We start from the raw sequence: 22222 nt of genomic DNA, 5'->3' as shown, positions 1-22222 counted from the left end.
CAAATTTTGCGCCACTGAACACAGAGAGCCTGTACACGCCAGTGACTATTACGGTATATTTAATAGTATTATTCTGCGTTGACCATGTTGCAAATCCAGATGATACTGTGTATGCTATGTTGGTAATATGCCCGGGAGTAACACCACCGGGAATTTTAATCAAATGGTTTTATTAACGATGTCAGGAATCCCCGCTACGATGTTTTGCTGTGTTTGTTTGATCGTGTCAATGTTCGTCTTGATATCAACGAGTTTTACGTCAACGGTCAACGGATTACCAAGAAATTCCTCTGCGGTTTCATTAATTTTTCTAAAGTTTCTGCGAAGATTTGTGAACGGGATTGTGTGAACGTCATACTCGGCCCGCAACGTGGATAATTTACCATCTAGGGTGTTGTAGTTAACGTCAACGTATTTTTTTGTTGCTGCGTCTTCGTCGGATGTTGGATCTCTTAAAACTACTATCTTATTCCCGTTCATGTTGAGTTCTCCCGTCATTGTGTCACCGGTATTTTTCACGCGATTAACAACACTTGCTGTAATTTGATCTCTGATGGTTGTAAACGATACACTCGAATCCCTGATTTTTGCGCTGTCAGTAAACACAGGGATATTATCCGTGTCCGCACCGAGTACCCGTCGAATTATATCATTCCATTTGATATTGCTGGTTTTTAGTTTACCATGTCGATCCTGAAAAATAACAACCTCATCTGGGTTAACTCCAGCCAGGTTCATAAAATCAGATCAATGTCATCGGACTTTTTCTTAACGCGGGAAGATCTTCTTCCGTAAATATCAACCATTATATAAGATCTAAGATCTGTTTAAAACGAAGCGGTTGCTTGTATAATCATGCACGACTTTATGTGGTGGTTTGGATGATTTTGATATAGCGTAAGTACATTAATTACTTCACGGCCGCATATTGGCGGATCTGTCATTGTTTGTGTGGGTAGCGTTGAATACCAAACTTGCGCGTGAAGTGGTGCAACATACTTGATAAACTCACGCGGTGGAGAGAACCCATATGAATCAAAATAAACGATTCCACGTGGATCAACCGCATATGATACCCAATGGGTACCGGGTCCTGAATTTTGAGTCAAGATTAATAATACCTGTTTCGAATTCATTCGGTTGTTTCGGTAATTGATCTCGCATAAAAACACCTCTAAAGGCAGATATTTTTAGTTGTTTATCAGCATTAAGTGAATCAAAATTTGATGCTGGAACGTCTAACGTGTTCCTGGAAGCCTCAGACCTCTTCCCTAACGAGATCCTGGCAATCTTAGGCCGAGCCCATTTTTTGTATCCCTTTCCTGTTGCTTTCTTTAGAGTCATTCCAGCAGCTGTTCCGACAGTACCTAACGCGGCTGCTTTTGCTAGGGCTGGAGCAGCAGCAGCTATTAATGCCGGAATGGCCGCTATAAGTGGAAAAATACCACCTGTTTTAACTGAGTCCTTAATCGCACCCGCAGAGAGATTAAGTTTGACTCCTGTTTTTGATTGTTTTGCGCCGTTGAAATGTTTAAGTTGACGTTCTGATAATGATAGTTTATTTTGACCACCCGTGATCTGATCTCGCTTTAGTGATATTTTCATTCCGCAGTTTTTTGCTGAATTTGATTGAAGGTTTTTAATCTGACCAGGAGTCAGACTGACGCTAACGTGATGATATGGCATTTTACGATAATACTCGTGTTTTTAAATAACATGATTAGAGATTTTCCACTGGTGCATCAATGACTCTCATTCGACCACTACCACCTTCAAGTAACATTGCTTTATCACTGAGTATAACCGCGATTGCTCTATAATCAACACCACCTGTATTTAACGTTGCTTTAAGATGTATATCAACGACAGATTGTTTTGATAGATCAAGATGCTCCAATGAAAAATAATAAATCGGATACAAATTTCTGAAATCATGTTGTGATATTTGCAACCCAGTATCTACAATTTGATCACGTCCCATGAATGACATCAAACGATGATATACACGTCGTATATGATTTTGTTCATAATTTAGTTGTAAATTTTCTGTTGGTTCTTGTTGTCCGTTTATCCGTAAAGAAATTTCTGTGATACCTAGTTTATCAAATATCATATGAGTACGTTCTTGACTATTTAAACGATCAAAGTTCTGAAACGCAATAAAAATATGCCGTGGTGCAGAAACACCTTGTTGTGATGCTATATGCCATGTAAACTGACCGTTAACGTCAGTTTGTATACTATCTGTGCTTGTTGTTAACCACGACAACAGGGATTTACCACCTGTGTCCATGAAAGAAAGTAATCGCTGTTCTTCTGCGATCGTTGGAGTCATTACCGGCATCCACAATGAAAGTTTCGATATATTTACTTTACCAGCATCACCAGCAGGTCTCCACAGAGCATCGTCTTTCTTGCGAAAACAACCGTGTGTCTAGCTCCAAAAATAACCTGTCTAACATTTCTACAAAATCCAAAAATATGCGATAGTGGAATTGTACATGAAAAACTTCTAATGGCTCCTAGCAACATATTTTTACGTGTTGCAAATCCCAAGTTGAAATTTGGGTTAGCACCATGAACCACTGGCCACACATCAGCATCATTGTTATCGGCATTATTTCTTGGTCGTCTTATATTATACGGATCGCTTTCAGGGTGACCAGAATTATCTTTCACAAACATCATCGTGGGACCTGCTGATCTTGTATAATCATCAGAATATCTTGCTAATCCTATTATTGTTGTATACTATTGTTGTAGCAACGTCGACATCTTTCTGAATCGATTCGATATTTTTTCTATCAATCATATAAGTGGCGCTATCAAACAGTGCCATAATACCATTGTTGACAAAACCAACTTTTGCTGCATCTGCGTAATTAGCATTAGTTGTTCTTACAATTGTACCTTCTACCTCAATAAAAGCCTCAGCGGGTAGAACATATCTACTTGTGTCATGAACTTGTAGTTCAATTCTTCCACGTTGATCTGGTATTCGTGTGTCATAAGAATAAAACTGATAATCACGTACCGAATCATCTTTAATGACAGGTGCTTCCATGTCAAATGCTGTGTCGGACATGCGCTTGAACATTTTCGTCTAACACGTTGATTACCGCATTCGGGAAATTCCACTTCGGGAAGTTCCACTTCCTGATATCAAACTTGACATATTATTTCCCGATTCACCGAGTCCCGATCTGCTAACGCTGCTAGGTTTTGATTTGCAGCTTGATTTATTATTTTACTGACATCTGCGGTCATAATTTCAGTACTTGGTAATTTTACTGGTTGTCGTTTTCGTCTTATTAATCGTGCTAGTCTATCTTTGATCGCCGACAACGCCTTACCAGCAACATTGATAATTGCACCAGGAGCTTTTTCACGAACAACATCGATAGCTTTCATCGATAATTGTTTTGCAACAGGTGCTACTTTTGGGGCTAACCTTGTAAATAATCCCTGAATAACATCACCAAGTCCATCTCCGTAAATTGCTCTGTAGACTGGTAGTCGTGAGTTTACTACTCTAACCGGCACAAGTCTACGATAATTATTATGTATGATCATGTTATCTTATTTATCATTTATCTAACAACTAGTCACTGTAATCATCAACGAGCTCATCAATAAGTTCCCGGTAAACACTAATGTCCATGATGCCGCCGCGAAATAATCATTGACAAATATCAGCTGCTTCATTGGTTATTTCTGGTGAGTTATTTCCTGCACGTTTTCCTCCTATAAGAACTTCTAACCGCGACACGTCATTGAGGATATTGTCAGGACAAACAAAATTATTTCCCAAACCACTTCCGGTTGCTCCTTCTTCCTTACCAGGTGAGTATAATCCTTTCCTTCGTCTAATTTCATCCAATTCCAGATCTTTCCTTTCCCTTTGTTTTCTTGCTTGTTCAATTGTTTTAAGTTTTGACATCAACTTTTGACTCGGTGAAGAAGCTTGTTGTCGTTCTATTTGTTGCTGCGGTGGAGGAAGTTGATGTTCTATTTGTTCCAGTCTCTCTCTATCAAGTCTTTTTATTTCTTTAACAAGTTTATCGTATTCTAAACCTCTAGCTTGTTTTTTGTTGTAATATATACGATATACCCATCTAATAAAATTTTCATTGTTTGTTTTTTTCATAACCGGGTTTTAAAATATCAGATTTATTAAATATACCAGATAATATTTTTCCGGGTAAATCAGCTTCTTCACTATTTCTAATATCTTCGATAAACCCTTTGTTAAATTTTGCAATCAATTCAACATTTTCTCTTCCTGTTTCAAGATCTTTTCTCACGTTGGCGACTTCAGTACGAAGTTTTCCAATACCCTCAGGTATTTCTTCATCGACAGGTGGAGGCCGAGTCGCAGCTATATCAGTTGGAAGATCTCGTAAAATCTTCTTTGTCTGTTTAGTTCTTCTTGCTATTTTTTCAGTCTGCGCTGCAGTTTGTTCTAATACTGGAAAAATACCCTTTTTCCTCTCCTCATCTTCCTCCTTGATATCTCCCCATATAGTTTTTTCAACAGCCGCTGCAGCTTTTTCAGTAGCTGTAGTGACGGGTTTAAATTACCTTTTAGTGTCTTCTTCGTACTCAACTTGTGATTGTTGCTGCGCTTGTAGGTTTTCTCTAAATGAGTCTCTAACAGGAAGAAATTTTTTGATTGCTTCTAATCGTTCTCGTGCTATTCTTGCAGTATGAGATTCCGGATGTACCATTTTATTATAACATAATGATTTAATTAATAGCAGCAGAGGGGGGTGGGACCTCAAGTTGGTTCATTTTTTGTAATGTACTCGCCATCGACACGTTTTTAGTTGGAGGAATAACGTGGACTAACGTAGGGACTCTAGGGACTTGAGGATCTCTTTGAGACAGCCTCTGTAGTTAGTTATTTTGATTTTTAAGGTTATTAATCCCTTTTTTTAGGAAGGCTTTATTTCGGTTTTTGGACGCTCCAAAATTCGGACTGTTCACCCCCTCTGCTGCTTCTTATACACTATTTCGTCATAAAATTAGTTTGAAACTAAGTGAACCAGTAGGCCTAATGGGAAATAATGGCGGACTTCGCTAAGTCTGGGATGTACCAGTTTATTATATTGTCTGTTTTCAGAACAAATATACAAATTATTGAAACCAAAACATAGGTATTATTTTATTAAAGATTTCACTTTAAAATGCAAATTATGTAGGTCAGAATCGTATGGGGCAATGCTATGTTGAGGAATTCGCGAGATGCGCTTTAAGGTCTAAGCTGTTTTCTGACTTGACACGTATTTGCGAAAATTCGGGGAAAAAACAGCAACTCAGATACTGTTTATTTGCCTAAAATTACTACAAGTACGTATAAAATAAAAAACCCATAAATATGCTATCCTGTCAATGGACTGTTGTAATGAAGCTGTATTATAGTGAGTGATTACATTACGAAAACCTCTCCATCTAAAAATAGATGCACTCACGTCTCCGTTGATTCTGTAGGAAAGAAGGGACTGCAACTTTTGATGGTGGGACTCCTATTTTTACCAAAATGGGAGACCTGGATTCCTAGTTTTAACATCCTAGTGAGACCTCTGAATGGTAAGCATTGCAGTATTGTATTTTCATGAAATTCGGTTGAATTCCGAATTCGGTATGCGTTTTGCATCAATATTGGTGACGGAAACCATAAATGCCATTTCTGAGCCCGACAGCGGTGTAAATATCAAAAATGGCCTTGTATGCATCAGAGGAAACTCGGATTATTATGTAGGGGTAAATGTGGTCCTGGGGCGACCGCATAATTATTTTCAGGGGGTAGGGTGGGGCACAAAATTAGGACTATCCTTCATAGAAACAATGTATGGGGGGGATATAACCTCTAACAATATAGCAATATATTGTTACAGGTTAAAACCTCCTATCCTTGATTCATTGATGGATACTCCTAATTTTCTTTGTAACGAACCCATGTGGGGTGGGGTAGTGGCAACACATGTGGTGGTAGCTATTAAGTTGTACAGATGTAGGCCAAAACATGTTTAGAGGTGAAATTGGGGGAAGTTGCCCCCGTTCCCCGTATCCTTGCTCCTATGTGCAGGCATCCATGATTTGGTCATATTCCGACAAGTGAGGTCATTGACTGTGGAGCCAAAACAATAGTACTGAAAGCGACAATACAACTGGGGATGAAACGGGGAGCAATCAGTTGGGCCTTTTTTTCAAAACTTTTCATGATTTTAAAAGCATATAATTCGAGTTCTTCTTAATGAAACATGACTTTAAGTTTATTAAAATGTTATATGCAGGAGATAAATCTGAACTTCTTGTAAGTTATTCTGAAAAATGATAAATAAGTGATATGCATAACACTGACCACCATGAGGGAAATATACCAACCTCTGCGTAACTCCAACTTTTCAAATGTGTGAATTATAGTTTACATAACGCAAGGACAAAATGAATAAAAGGTACCAAATTAGGAGATGTGGAATGGAGATAAACATTAGAATCAGTTATTGCATTGCTGGGCTTAGATGCAGACTCAAATATATCTGATGGTATGCTTATGAAAACAAATGGTTTTGAAAGGCAGCTTTGTGCAGAAGGAAAGGTTGTGATAGAATGTATGGTACCAATTTGGCTAGAAACTGGGTTGAACAATGTGCTGAATATTGATTGGCTCTCTTCTTTGGTTGCTGATTAAGGACAGAGGCTGGATTGATAGGGAATTGGCCTGAAGATGATGCAGAAGAAGCTATGCATAAGAAAAATTCAGAGGGTTTCCCGCTCGTACACTGTGAATGACTGATAAGCACTCTATGATATGGCAGACATATCCACTGGACTCACTGCAGTAACCTGAAACCTTTTTCAGATATTTTGATTTGTAAATGCTGCTGAATGGCCTCATTGTGAAGTAAATAATAGACCATCAGTACTGTTATGATAAGAGTTTGTGTATCATAACCTTCTCATTTCTTGCTATGAGAAGGAATTACTCATGAATTAAGACATGTCTTTGCCCATGGAGAGAGAGAGAGAGAGTGAGAGTGAGAGAGTTCAGACACTCTTAACAAAGGGTGTCACTCATAATGGAGTAGATATGGCTACATCTTGGGGTATTAGGTACATCGGGATCAACTGTAAGAAATAACAGAGTCTATGACGAACTAACTAATTTTGCGCAAGCCTGCTCTCAGTTTGTATGCAGTTTTGAATGTATGCAAATGGCCAAATATGGACACACATCTAGCTTTCTTGCTTTCGTTCATTTTGAATCAGAACGAGGCTCTTGTCTCTTCTCTACTGAACCGTCCGTGTCTGAGGACATCATCAGACAGACAATTATGTCGCATCAGCCTGTTCGTTTCAAGAAATGCGTGAATCTCATAGCTTACTCGAGTAATCAAGGAGAATTTTAGGAATCCGCTAGTTAACAACTTACACAACTTACCGAGTGTCATTTTTGCTGACTTGTTAATACAAGATAAATGTATAGTACAAAGGTTTTGCACTTGCTCCAAGGGCGCAATCTTTATTAAAATAGTATATAGTTGTAATACAGAAATAAATAAAATTACTCTCAAGATATTTTAGTGGAAAATTACTTTCAATATAATTTAATGATAAATTATTTTTAATACAATTTAGAGAAAATTTCAATCTTAATACTTTACTAAAAAATTTCTGTCCTAATAATACCATACATATCAATGGCGATAAAAACAATTACATGCACATGACACTATAAGTATTTTACATGTATTTGTTCTTCATATGAGTAGAGTTCTCAAGTCTTGATAGAGGAAAAAAAAATTACATTCATAAAAAGGAGGTGAAAGGTCAAAGATAAAAAAAATGATAAAAACATTGTTAAAACAGTAAAATTATTAATAAAATACAATGAAAAGAACATCGCACGACATTAAATAAAACTGGAAAAAAAATACAATGATCAAAACGTTTTAAGATATTTCAATAAAATTCTACATAATCTACTTCTATGACTCGTTCTGTCAGATGATTGTAAACAGTTAATATCATTATGCAGTTCTTGGTTTTTTTTATATTTTTTTTATATATGTTAGTTTGCTCTTTTTTGTTGGTATTTTTGTTATTTTTTTATTATGCATAATATCAGCAGAACATTTATGGGTTACTACTGTTATTATTTTACTTCAGGGAAGTGCGTGAAAAGAATTCTCATTCTTATGGATAGTACTAGTAAGCCGAATTTGAGTTTATCTTCCAAATGTATGCATAATATCAAGAAAAAAATACCAGTAACATTGAAGTAAAAATGTTTGCGAGGAGAATGGCGTCAGAATTTGGTATTAATCAAGAGTAAGGAAAGTGAAAATTTTAGTGTTGTATTAGTCCTCCCATGATAACCATGGCGTCTGTTCATTTGCAGTTAAACCTTGACTTGCACGTGTATGAAATAGAAACTGCATTTAAACTAGCCTAAGAGTAGTAAGTGAAAATATTATAATCGTAAACTTGTTCGGTGTGGTCTTGTGCAACTGTGAAATGGGCTGGTATTACTGACATTACCTGTGACATGAAAGGGAATGTATTGCTGTTATCGTTTCAAACAAATTTTACTCAGAATTTGGCCATATGTAGGCCAATAGCTCTTCATATCTCATGAGAGCCATGCAACACAGAAAACTCTGTGTTGCGCAATTGCTCCGACACTTGGAGTCATTTATCATTTCAAAATACATATATACATATATAATGAACAACACGACAACATCGATTGATGTTGCCAAACCAGTGAAAGGAAGCACCTCTTCTGACTGGTTTGAAGGCATTAGAGTCGTTTCTTTGCATTATCACCAAGACACAATACCATAAGGTACACATTCATATGATTCATATAAAAACATGAGAGAAAAACCTCAATAACATTATCGAACCCCATTGGGCTGACAAAATAAAACAGCATCTGCATCACTATGTTTCAGAAGGCTAGGCAGAAATTATAATTCTCCATGAGACAGATAAATATGGTAAGACTTTGTTAAATGTGTTAGTAGCGAAAGGTATAGGGTGGTTTCTGATTTCAGTACGAACAGGTTTGATGTAAAAGCTTAGTCTTGGAATGCAAGTTAAAGTCAATAGGTTCATTCACACTCGCTGTAGTAGAAACCTTAGCAACTGAGATGAATGTTACTGTAGTACAGGTATAGAAGAAAAAAATAATGTTACTAAAAAAGAAGGGGCCCCGAGTGGCCAAGTGGTCTAAAGCGCTCTCCGTTACGGATCACTGCCATCTCACCTCTGTCTGCGTGGGTTCGAGTCTCGGATTCGGCTAATGTGGGTATGTGAGAAAGCTCGCCAGTAGCTTCTCGTGGGTCGGTGGTTCTTTCCGGGGTTTTCCCGGGTTCTTCCTCCACCATTAATACTGGCCGCCATGTATAGCCAATCGCGTGCTGAAAAATGGCGTTAAGCCCTACAACACAACAACTAAAAAAGAAATTAAATACAGTATAAATTAAATGAGTTATTTGGAATTATTTTGAAATTAACGCCATAAACTTGTAATTTTGTGTTAGATTTACCACAGTCTAGAAATATTCTTCCTATGAAACGAATTGTATATTAAATAGTAAACAATACACTTATTGTCTGTAATACTGAAAGAGTTCAAAATGTTAAAGTTAAAGTCACTATCACTGGAAAGGAAACTGTCAATGCTACTGTCGTTGACTTGGGGCCTGATGTAGATGTCCATATTGGACCCATGAAATTCTCTGTTTATGGCATGGATAGATGTATTTCAGCCTGGGTTGCAGATAGCTCGAATTCGGGGCTGGATAGGCACTGTATGCATTCAACACGTCGTAGATATCAATTGTTACTGCAAGAAGAATTCTCACTGGCGATGTATACATTTTATGCTGTAAATCTTTTCAGTTGTAATTGTGTTCGTTCCCGTTGTGATGTTCTTGATGCTGATGTTTCAGAACAGACCCTTCTTGTGTGCGAAAAGTTCGAAAGTCACAGAAGAGTTGTCCAGTCTTTACCGAGTGACACCTTTATTCATGATATTCGTCCACCACTTGTTATGAAACAATTTGTATCATAAACTCTCATTTCTTACTATGGGAAGGAATTACGCATAAGTTAAGAAATGTCTTTGCCCATGGAAAAAGAGAGAATTAGACTCTCTTAACAAAGTGTGTCATAATGGTGTAGATACGGCTACATCTTGGGGTATGAAGTACGTCGGGATCAACTGTAAGAAGAGCTTGACAGTCTCCTGCGCAAGCCTGCTCTACGCAATTTTGAACATAATCTCATAGCCAAATATGGACACATGTCCAGTTTTCTTGCGTTCGTTCATTTCGAATCAGAACGAGGCTCCTGTCTCCTCTACTGAACCGTCCGTTTCCGAGTACGTCATCAGACAGACAATTCTGCCGCATCAGCCTGTTCATTTCATGAAACGCATGAATCTCGTAGCTTACTCAATGAAAGAGAAGTTTAGGAATCTGCTAGTTTAGCAACTTACACAACTTACCGAGTGTAATTTTTGCTGACTTTTCGATACTAGAGAAATGTATAATACAAGGGAGTTTTGCACTTGCTCGAAGTACGCAATCTTCATTAAAATAGTATATAGTTGTAATACAGAAATAAATAAAATTCTCTCAATATAATTTAGTGGAAAATTACTTTCAATATAATTTAATGAAAAATAATTTTTAATACAATTTAGAGAAAATTTCAATCTCTATACTTTTGCTCAAAAATTCTGTCCTAATAGTACCATACATATCAATGGCGATAAAAACAATTACATACACACGTTTCTAAGTATTTTGCATGTATGTGTTCTTGTCTTTATTAGCAATTGGTTGTCGCTACGGGCTTTAGCGATAGATTGAATTGGAAATGTCTGGAAAGAGCGAGACATTCCGACCCCAAGACGTTTCGAGCACAAGAAAATTCCCGAGACATCTCGACCCCAAGGGATTTCAACTCCAGGCATAGGACAATTCAACCACAATTCATGGAGAGAGTGCATGTCCTTTATATTACAAGCAACATATTTATAAATGGAGATGTCTTTCTTTGCTGATATTGATAGATATTAGAGCGCAATTGTAATAAAAGATAACTACAAACACAACAAAACTTTTGCTTTATTTTACTAGTTATTATTTAAATTGTTGTACACAGATAAACAAATGCGACTCTTTTCTTAATTCAAAATTGAAATATGACTACAACGACAATGTGTCCGGTTATACATGTGCATGCATCGAAGAATAACGCCAAAGGTAACGATGTATGCACATGTATCTAAGATGGTTGGTTTTTTTTTTCCTTTATATGTATGTAATTTTAGGAAAATACTAAACAACGATAAAACGATTTGACTAAGGCTAGTCCTACCAGCTCACTATGGTCTGAGCAAAAGTTGGACAGCTCATTATGATTTGAGCAAGAGTGGTCTGTCTACCGAAAAACTATCCCCACCAATGATAATGTGGAGGGTAAGTTTGGCGTTCAAAATGCAAAAACAAATCTGATTAAATACCCGTTTATATTTTAGTTCCTTTGTATGTTACAGTATTATAACATATTTTAACTTGAAACTATATCTTACATATTATGAGTCTTTACAGGATGGCAGCACAGGCTAAATTTTAAGGCAGGCCGACGTAAATTGTAACTATATATCCTTCTGCCACTGCTGTTGCGAGAAGCGAAGCTGATGACATTGCATATGCAGCTGGTGTCGGAGGCCGCCCTCTTACGCCACAGACGGGGGAGATGCACTGTCACATGGACATTAAAAGCATTGCTTTATGTGACGCATACGATAAACAGAAGATCGTCACAGAGGAATTTCTGAAGGCTGTCGGTGCGTACCAGTCAAGAATGTATGTGTGTGTTATGAAGAGATGTCTGCTATAACTTGTCATGAAGAGAATTTTGCAGTTCTTGTTATGAAATTTAATTTTTCTCAGAACGACGATCACAATCTTTTTGTAAATGATGCACATTTAAGTTAAAATAATAAATATTGCATTTTGGAATTTTTTTGACAGTTCAATCATAACATGTTTATTAATTATTAATTATATAAATTTGTGTACATTATTTATTATGCTTTATGTCCTAAAATAACACTGATTATCAATAAAAATAAAAAGCATAACTTTTCTTTTCTATATTGAAATTGTTACCTTCGAAGCTGGCATTCCGTGATCAACTACCTACATTCCGTTCCTTGAACTAATAAACAGTATTTTGATCACATGTGTCTGAAACGAGTTATCAATAACACTAGTCAATAAAAACCTTTCTCTTTCCTAGACCTTACTTGTGTAAACTACAGCTAGTATATTTTTAACAGCTATACTGTTTTGTTAAATAGAGTGCCTATGGTACTTGAACTGCAACGAATTTTTTTCTTTTATTTGAATATCATAACAAGAAACAGATGACTGTTTTATACCTAATTAACCACGACTCCTGGCATGCCCTTAATACATCTAATTGCAGAATGATATGATTACATTTTTTCAAGAAAACAACAGTCCAGTTCAATAGCCATATATCCGTGTACGTATTATTGAAAATAACAAAGAGGTGATGCAATCATTTTTATAAAACTAAATGACAAGCTTTGTTTGCGTGGGTGATTGTAAGCACATACGCATATATAAACATTGTTATAACACGGCTATTTTGAGAAGACACTTCCTTGAATGATTACACCAAAGCGCGGAGCAATACAATTTTGTACTGTAAATTTTTTAACAATAAAACCTCAACGGAGTAGATATACGTGCCAAATTTCCGTATTACCATGATAGCATATACACAGAAGAGCTCTTATTTAAAATATCCTCTCCATCTGACAAGTTTGCGGAAATTACGTTCCGTGATATGAGAAGGTGGTAACATTGTAAATGTCTCCGTTTGATACAAACTGGTGTTTTACAGGAATGTCAAAACGTCTAGGTCTAAATAGCACACATACTTCTTTTTGTTAATTATATTTAGTATTATACCTTATACAATTTTCAGTAGCATAGTCGTCACAGATGGTTAACAAATTCTGCATGCTCTCACAGCACGGGAAATTACAGACATCCAATCAACATAACCAAATTGATTCAAATATACACTATTGAAGCAACTACTTATATTACATTTACCGTTTCTTACTCATTGATTCAGATCATCAACATAAATCTTATACTGTGACATTTCGATTGGATATATTTTGGTATAATACTTAATGAATTGTGTTAATCTTACATTAACGACGTATGAATGACACATACCATTAAATATCTTTCTGCTTCTTATCTAGTATATCTTTAAAACAGTTATATTTATTTGTTAAAAAGATTGATAGTCTCCATGGTACTAGATCTGCAACGTATTTTTTCTTCTTTTAATTTTATATCATAAACGAACATACTTGCTCTTTAACTATTATCATTGTTGATGTTTTTCTCCAGTTTAAATTCTCTCAATATTCATACAGCGACAAATGCTTCGATTGTGTGTAAAGTTTGAACGACCAGTCGTCTTCGTTATATTTGACCGATCTTGTCTCTAAAACAAAAAGGTAATTGTGAGGGGGCAAATTTCTTTGGATCTATGAAGAACACATCAGTCTGAGACCAGAGAACAATTAATTAGATTTATGGAGACAGGCGCTTGTTAAATCGCTATGTTGCCAGAATTTCTAAACGTCTGGTCAGGTACAGTTGTGAGCCTAATTTCACTTTTGTTTATATAGCAGCCAGACGGACTATTAGGAACACGTTTAAACTTCGATTTCATAGTGGACCTGTAAAACTTTGAAATTTGAAATTGTCCAGAATGTTATTCTGAGGGTACAGGTCGAACTGACCCCAGATGTGGCGCCTAGTTATAAAGGGCGACAAGATATCTGTAATCCTGATCGGTTAAGCTAAATAAGGGACGTGTTTCCCCACACTAAATTTCCTAGTTTTAATATCGCCACATCGAAGAAATCTAGTTAGTCTAAGCTTTGCTGCAAGAGTAAACTTACGTGGACTTCGAGAGGAATTTGAAAGATATTCTTCCTCGTAAAACACTTGTCCAAGGGACCAGAGGACTGAAGGTTCAACGGTCCTAATTTGGCTGTAGGAGCGAGAAAAACACAAGGTATCTGCGTCAAAATTTCCTGAAATTCGTTTATGCTAATATAATGTTTTGCTTGAATTATTTGATAACATGTGCATGAATTTAGTTTGTTTAAATTCGTAAATCAATTCTCTTGATATGAATATAACTGTGTTGAGTATATATATATATATATATATATATATATATATATATATATATATATATATATATATATATATATATATATATATATATATATGAATTCGTACAATAATTTTCTTTATATAACATTGTCAAATTGCTCAAATGTGTCGTCTTGCTTGTATAGGAATTGGGTATTCTAAGAATTTATGTATAACCTTATATAAGTTGCCGAATTGTTTGAATTTGTCTTGTTTGTATAGGAACTGGGTATTCTAAGAATTCATGTATAACCTTTATTGATATGAGTTACGGGAATCCGTTTGAATTCACCGATCTTAAATGATTTCACGTTTGATAAATACTTGAATGTGTGTATTCGCTGAAATAGCGTAATTATGCCATATAATGAATTTCATTCATTCATCTGTGTAATTGAGACGAGAGTGGAACTGTTATAGCCATTAGAAAATATTAATTTTATGGAACTAGGATTGTTTTGGTCTGCCGTGCTTGGCCCGACTAAATAGCCATGGTATCTGAATGCCGATAGTAAGGTCTGATAACGAGAAGGGGAGGAATGGTATATTCCCAGTAGAATAGCCGACATAAAACTTAGGTTGTTCTCTATTTATTTTAAAAGGGGAAAATAGCTCTTCAGACGTATCTTCCGACTCATCATCAGATGTACCTACCCACTGACGCAATCAAGTAGCTGTGTATCTACATGCTTACATAACTAGCTACCCACACAAGGAAGGAGGACCGAAGGGAGGTGAAGCACTAGGAAGGTTGGAGAGAGGAAAGAAAAAAGAAGGAAAGAAAGGGCGAAAGAACAGAGAACAGCTACAGTGAAATTGGAGGGAACCAGAGCTGAGCAGGTTATGCAATTGTACAAGGCAACGACTTCGATTGTTCACTTGATCGTATGATGACTAATTCTATCAGTAAAACAGATCGGCTCTTTTTATACATATATCTGTGTTTTGAAATTCGGTGAAAGATTTATTCCAAAGAAGTGTATCTTCCTAATGAATTGTGTTATCTCCAGTTTTATGTAATTGATTAAATTTTGATTCTTTTTGTACGGGGGTTCGTGTCATTCTGTTCTATATATCTGCTCAGATCTCTTTTTATTTCATATAAGTTTACTCGATCCGGGCAATAACACCGAGGGCGATCATCTCCTAGATAACGAGAACCGAATAAAGCGGACACCTTGAAAGAAGGTATAATCCGCCAATCAACCCACACTCCTTGCAAGTGAGGGGCGTACCTTTACACTCATTGACCTTGGTGCACTATCGTATGACCCACACATAGCTGGGGTCGAGTTGTTTTGGGGTTGAATTGTACTTGGGGTCGAAATATCTTTTAAATCGGTAGGGGGATACACAAAAACGGGGAGGTATATTCTGACTATAGCATTGAAGTATCAAGTAGGATCAATGTTGAATGTAATGAACTCCTCTCCTACTGGATCAAGAATAATTTATTCAGATTTTAAGTACAAAGACTCTCAGAAACTGGTGAAATTTGCATGTGCAAACCATAATAATTAACCATTTTAATTACAGTGGAAGTTTATTTATTTATTTATTTCCAGAGTGACAAGTCCTCCACGATATTATAGACGATAAAAAAAATTTCTTCATTATAATTGAAACCAAAATTTAAATTAACGAATCCTTCATTAGTTCAAACGGCAATCATTTACCACACTATAATTTTCACATAAAAATTTAAAGATTTCACATTATCTTCAATCTGAAGACCTCTTTATGGGGTTCAGTAATATTTAAAATCATGCCAACTTCTTCACAAGATATTATGCATGCAACATGAAAGAGAAACTTGAGTTAAATATGGCAATAGTAATGAACATTTCAAACTGACACATAATCAAGCTTACTACTATTTCAGCTAACAAAGGATCACCAAAACTGTTGTTGATATAGAAGTTCACATGATATGGAAGATATCATTACGATATAAGAACGTGAAAAGCACTCGCATTACCGCGACATTAATTGTATCCCATTACTGAGAAACGCACTTGCATTACCGCGACATTAATTAACCACTGAAAGTAAAAATGACTTGGATCGACTGTTTCAAATCATAATACACAATTTATGGAAATTACCTTTGTCAGCTATACCGAAAGTTACCTCCCTTCGCTTACCAAAGTGTTCGAGTATATGCTCTCATTTCCGCATTTCACACTGCAACTCTAAACAGTAACCCGAATATAACTTAACAATTATTCAGAATAAAGGTTTGCTTAGATATTCACAGCACACAGTAGTTTCAGTGACTATTCATCCAGTAATTTTGACAACTTACATCTCTGTTTCTTGCCACTGCAGCTTTGCATAAAATTTAGTCAATTATGCAGACCTCATCGACGCAACCCAGATTCCTCTCTGATACGAAACCGCAGAAAACTGGCTTTATCAGATTTACCCATTCGATGTGCAATACTTTACTGCTTACAGATAATAGTATTCCCACTTTTATCCGAAAAAGATCAACTGCTTTTTCACCAGTTTTTTTCTCAGTTTCTTAATTATCTCTCAGTCTTTCTTTTCATCTGTTCATTTTCATCCAAGAATGCTACCACTTATTTCTCATTTTGGTCAGCATCTGTCTGTCGGTGTCTGTGTCTCTTTGTCTCTGTCTCTCTCTTTATATATATATATATAGAGAGAGAGATACAGAGACAGAGACTGACAGAGACAGACAGAGTCAGAGACACAGAGAGAGATCATTTTCGCTAGCCATGGACATTTGGTCTACTTTATCTTACATCAACACCTGGCAAAAAAGTAAGCCGAAACAGTATTTTCTGCTCCATTATTTAACTTGATGCCATTTAGGTTTTTCGTTCTATGTACCTATTAAAGAAGACAGTAGGGAATAATATTACATGTCAATAAGTTTCCCCCAGTTAAAACCTTACAGATGCAGTTTGTTTTTCTCCTCAGTCAAGGAATGTTGACCTCATAGAAGTTATCGTACTGAACACTCAACATATGCAACAACCTGTTACATTGGTCCATCGACTTAGCATGCAACGTTTTGTTTCCTAAATATGTTAGAAAGAGAATTCGATTAATAAATTATGATGTGTTAGTCAATGTAGCAGCAATAGCAATAACGAAACGACAATTACTCACAGGACTTCTTACATGTGTGTGATGTGTTGTGGTGTATGCGAATGCCATGATAAAGACTATTGTAGAGCACAAAAAAAGTAGAATTTAGGTATCTCTTAAAAAAGACAACAAATTTAAATTTGTCGAGGGCATTTACATATAAAATAAACGACACCATTCATTTTTTATTTTTTGACGGTGAGGTTTCGAGGCTCACTGGCTCGATCAGAAATTTTACTTTAATGCCGTTCTAACATTGTTAGAATTTTCAGGTTTAGATGCAAGATGTTCCATGGGTATAAGTCTACGTCATATACTTGGTTTTGTGCGCACAAAAATTATATTTGGGGTGGGTGGCGTGAGTAGGCAGGGAATGCTTAAAATGTTCATGTAATGAACAGCGGATCTTTTACGAGGCTAAATAACGTGCTATTGTTCAGTTTTACCCTTCATGCCGTGCACATTTTTCCAAAACTCACAACAAAGTTGCATTTCATGCAGGACTTCGAAAACTCTTGTTTCCCAGTCATAGACTTGAAGATCGTAAAAAACTGTCGCTTTGACATTTTGTACGGCAATCATGAATGATATAAAAATGATAAAAGTAATATTATTTGAAAGTATCATGTCCATCACAAAAATAAACAACAAAAAGAAAAATCAAAGTTTTCCGGTATATGTTGGCGAACACTCTTGACTCGAACCATGTTGAAGGATACACATACAAAACATTCCAATCCATTAAATGTGTGCCACTATGTCTTGAAAGCAGATTCTACACCCCTCAGTATAAGGACAAAATTAATCGATTAAAACAAAAATTATCTTCCATAATAGCAATAATCCAATATGTGTTTATGTGTGATTAAACAAACATCTTTGTTATCATTCATTTATATAACCATGATTAACAGTGAACTATAATTTATGTGCAAATTAAACCGTTGATTTTGAAAGCAGCCTACCTAGATAACATGGAATGCATCCCGCAAACCAGGGGCCCTATAAAAATATGTATTGTTTGCTTGCATTCTCAGCAAACCCAGATTTTACAAAAACTAATGTCACAGTGATGGTAAATAACTGAAGAGTGAAACTGAAATTTATATGCACCACGTTTTGAGAGTTATTGTCAAGATAAGACATTAAACTGTCAAACAGTAACATTAGTCATGACGACATAATGTGATATATTATGTCATACTTCTTTGCCAGTTGTCATTTAATTTATGTTTGCAGGCGTAGCACCTATCCTATAAACGCAATCATCCATATGGTCGCATAAAATGAAATCTTTACATACCCTCCTTCCTGTAATTCGACCGCTTCGGTCACACCGACTGTGATCAATACTAACATAAAACCCCAAAATATACACATCCAGTTGTTTCCATCACTCATCCTGTTGTATGGGCTGCACACATCCGTTGCTGAATATACTTCTTTCAAGAAGACTCCCTTTAAAGTGCACCTAGTTTTATCCTCGGCTAATTCTGACAGTGATTTCAAATGAACTGTATGGAACCAACTACAACCAGGAAGATATGAACATGGAGTGTTGATTTATATATTATCCTTTGCTATGTTAGGAACGATAGAAATTTCATTACCCTCAAATGTTTTTTTTTTAATGTCTGTTTGGGGTTGGCGGTATATCGTCCATTTAACGATTTCCTGTTGTTTAAATCAGTTCTAATTAAATAGCAATTCGAAAAAAAAGATAACTGTATTGAAATTAATAACAGAGTTAATCTAGTAAAATGAATTCAAAAATGGGAAAATAGTGATGAGTGGAAAAGTATCGGGGTAAAACACTGAACACATGATGCAGTAGCCGAGATAAATTGTTACGGTGCTTGTTTTAGTCATTTCTATTTAACCTCAACCTACCCGCCCAACTCGAATGTCGCATGCACGTCCAAAGCCATATTGTTATAATTATGTAAAGTTTAAATGCTTATTGTTCATGGTACTGGGGTAAAAAAAATCGTAAGCATGCATAATAAACATCCACGTATGCACGCAAGTGCCCACATGGACGAAAATGCGCGGCGGCAATGTATTTCCATTAGTGATTATTAGAATACACTTTTTCATTCGAAACAAATTTTGAATACCAAACGATTGGATTTGCCGGCGAGTTTCACAATTTCTATCAGTGTCTATCATAATCGTTGCGGTTGTTGCGCTTTTCTTTTAAAAGGGTACAACTCACTTCTAGACTATTCCTTTATGGGTTCTGTCAACGGCACTGTTTTCAATTGAAACTGATTTTTAAATATTTAGTAAGTTGTATAAGATAATGTTCATGCATCATATATTCATGGTGCATGAAATAAAATGGAATGAAACATATACTTAGTGCTGTTAATACGTATTTGGATAGTTAAAGATGTGATCAATAAATAAAGTTTACAGCACAAAAGAGACGGTAGGCCAGACCATGCAGTCTTGTTCGACTATTAAGTTATTTACTTTACAAACAAACGAACAAACAAACAAAAACACGCTAAAAACTGTATCCTGTCCGATATTTTAAAAAATAGTAAAACTTAAAACAAATGTCTTTTAATACTGTTTAGAATTTATTAATCGAAGCCTGCTTTGGTATGGTTGATACAGAAGAGCAACATACGCAGAGATCAACGGTTGATGGTTTTAAATAACTTATTACTAGAGGGTAGTCTGGTCAGCACGCCAAAAGGTGAATCACAAATGAGGTTATTTTCTCTTTAAAAAAAAACAACAAAACAATGGGTGTCCCTCCCAATGTAGATGCAATTTTTAAAATCTAAGGATAAAGTAATCAGTAGTATAGGGGGCTACTCTTGGGACAGATCGACGGGTCTAAATTAATATTGAAAGAACGGAGTCTGACCAACACCCATACATACTGACCATATGTACTGACCATTAGCGGTATTAACTAACCACAGTAGTGTTAGGGTAGTATGTAAAAGAAAGAAATTGAAATTGAAATTAAACCCCTTATTAGCTAAGCTAGATCCTCAGTTATCCATATGCCCATATAACTTCCGTACCATCATAAGAGAGTAGTGGTACTTACATACACATATATTCATTGGGGTTTATGTTTAAATTGTGAAAGACAAAAGACAAAGATATACAAACAAACATATAAACATTTTTTTAGCAATAACTTTTTGCTGCCATGGTGTGTTTTAATATCACCCAATCAGAACGAAGGAGGAAGTATGACGCCATTTTCAGATCAGAATTTTATAGTTATAGGGTCCTCTGATACATTTTTTTCATATATACAAATCATCAGATAGACTATTACGTTAACTTAGCCTGTGCCATCAAGGTGGGTCGAATGTGTGGGATTCCTGAAATGCAGAGACTACTGAGTTGAAAGTACCCTCAAATGGTTTGTGGAGCTCTTTTGTTTCGAGAACCAAATTTCCCAGACGGAAAATACATTCATGCGTGTCATTAGCAAGACCATTTCAATGCTTTACCAGTATCACAGGATTTCTTTGTTACGGATATTATTGTGAGAAATGTGACCAAGGATTTAATAGTCTGGACAAGCACATTCACTTGCTCTTCTTATAAGCGAATCTTTGCTAGTACCACTTGTAACAAACAAAATCGCTTGAAACTAGCTCAGTAACTGAAAAATACTTGCGAATTATTGAGATCATGCTCCTCTTGTGGGCATTTCAACAACAACCCAAAAGGCACACGTTTGTCCAGGAAAGAAAAGATTACATTTTGTGACCAAAGCGTGGACTTTAAACATAGATGTTACATCTAAAAATATGAGAATTAACTCGAAGAAGACTTAGGGAAGATTAGTGCAAGAGCAAAGCAATAACAAAACAAAAACAGGTGGATTTGATCCTTTTGACTTTGTAAACAAGAGACTGGCATTCACACCCCTAAATCTGCGTCGCTCATCGTGCTTGTGAGAAGTTCATACAAAACCCTTTATTTTCTCACTGTCCCGATTACAGTAAGATTTTTAGGGAGGCCCATACTTTTCCCCATATTACCGAATAGATTGTAGACCCGACTGATGACGCTTGGAACGAAGGGGCATTCAACGTTACGGGTACTGCCATCCATATGCTACAGTGATTAGTCACAATTTAACGGGAAACGATGGACGATTTCTTTTGAAATATTATTTAAAACAAGGTACTGATTGTCTTACTTTCACTAAGAACATAACCAAACTCATCTACATGAAAATGTGACAAGTAAAGGTTAAAGATTCCATGATTTATTTGGGCATGCTTTTAGTAGAATGCCCACAACGTTTGCAATGACAGAAATAGCCAAAGGTTAGTTTCCAAATTGTTTCATTACCAAAGTCAATCAAAACGCTATGCAACCGCTATTGCCTGGTTATCACAAGGTGGTGAGAATGTGTGTGATTTCCTACCTTTTATGATATTTCGTTATTGATATTCTAGCCTTTTATGATATTTCGTTATTGATATTCTAGGAGATGATTGACCACGGTTTTATTGCCCGGCTCCAGTAAACAATAAAATAACATATGAACTAAATGGATGTAATAAAAATATCTGAGCAGATTTATATAATAGAACAACACGAGCCCCCGTATGCAAATATAACAATTTAATCAAAATGAAACTGAACCTGACTTTGGAATGATTCACTTTTATGTTAGAAACAGATACAAAGAAATAGTTTAAAAAGTTATGCGAAATTCAATAAGACGTTCTGTAATACTGATATTACAAATTTCATCACATAATCAAGTGACTGATCGAACTCAAAATACCTGCATGACAGCATCAGCTAGTGCTTCC

General features: G+C 36.0%; 1 protein-coding gene across 1 annotated transcript in view; it reads right to left on the bottom strand.

Annotated features, from left to right (window-relative positions):
• The window catches only part of LOC149805301 (uncharacterized), a 384402-nt gene extending 365466 nt beyond the window's left edge, over positions 1 to 18936 (bottom strand). Inside the window, exon 1 of the mRNA XM_089949218.1 lies at positions 18721 to 18936. Coding sequence (XP_089805344.1) covers positions 18721 to 18818 — 98 coding nt within the window. The 5' untranslated portion in view covers positions 18819 to 18936. The remainder of the gene's footprint in view (positions 1 to 18720) is intronic.
• Between the last annotated feature and the right edge of the window lie 3286 nt (positions 18937 to 22222).

The sequence above is a fragment of the Sinohyriopsis cumingii genome, chromosome 2 (genome assembly GCF_028554795.1).
Source record: "Sinohyriopsis cumingii isolate HCF-2022 chromosome 2, ASM2855479v2, whole genome shotgun sequence".
Taxonomy (NCBI): domain Eukaryota; kingdom Metazoa; phylum Mollusca; class Bivalvia; order Unionida; family Unionidae; genus Sinohyriopsis; species Sinohyriopsis cumingii.
The sequence above is the reverse complement of the archived record's forward strand: the minus strand, read 5'-3'. Positions and strand labels throughout refer to the sequence as shown.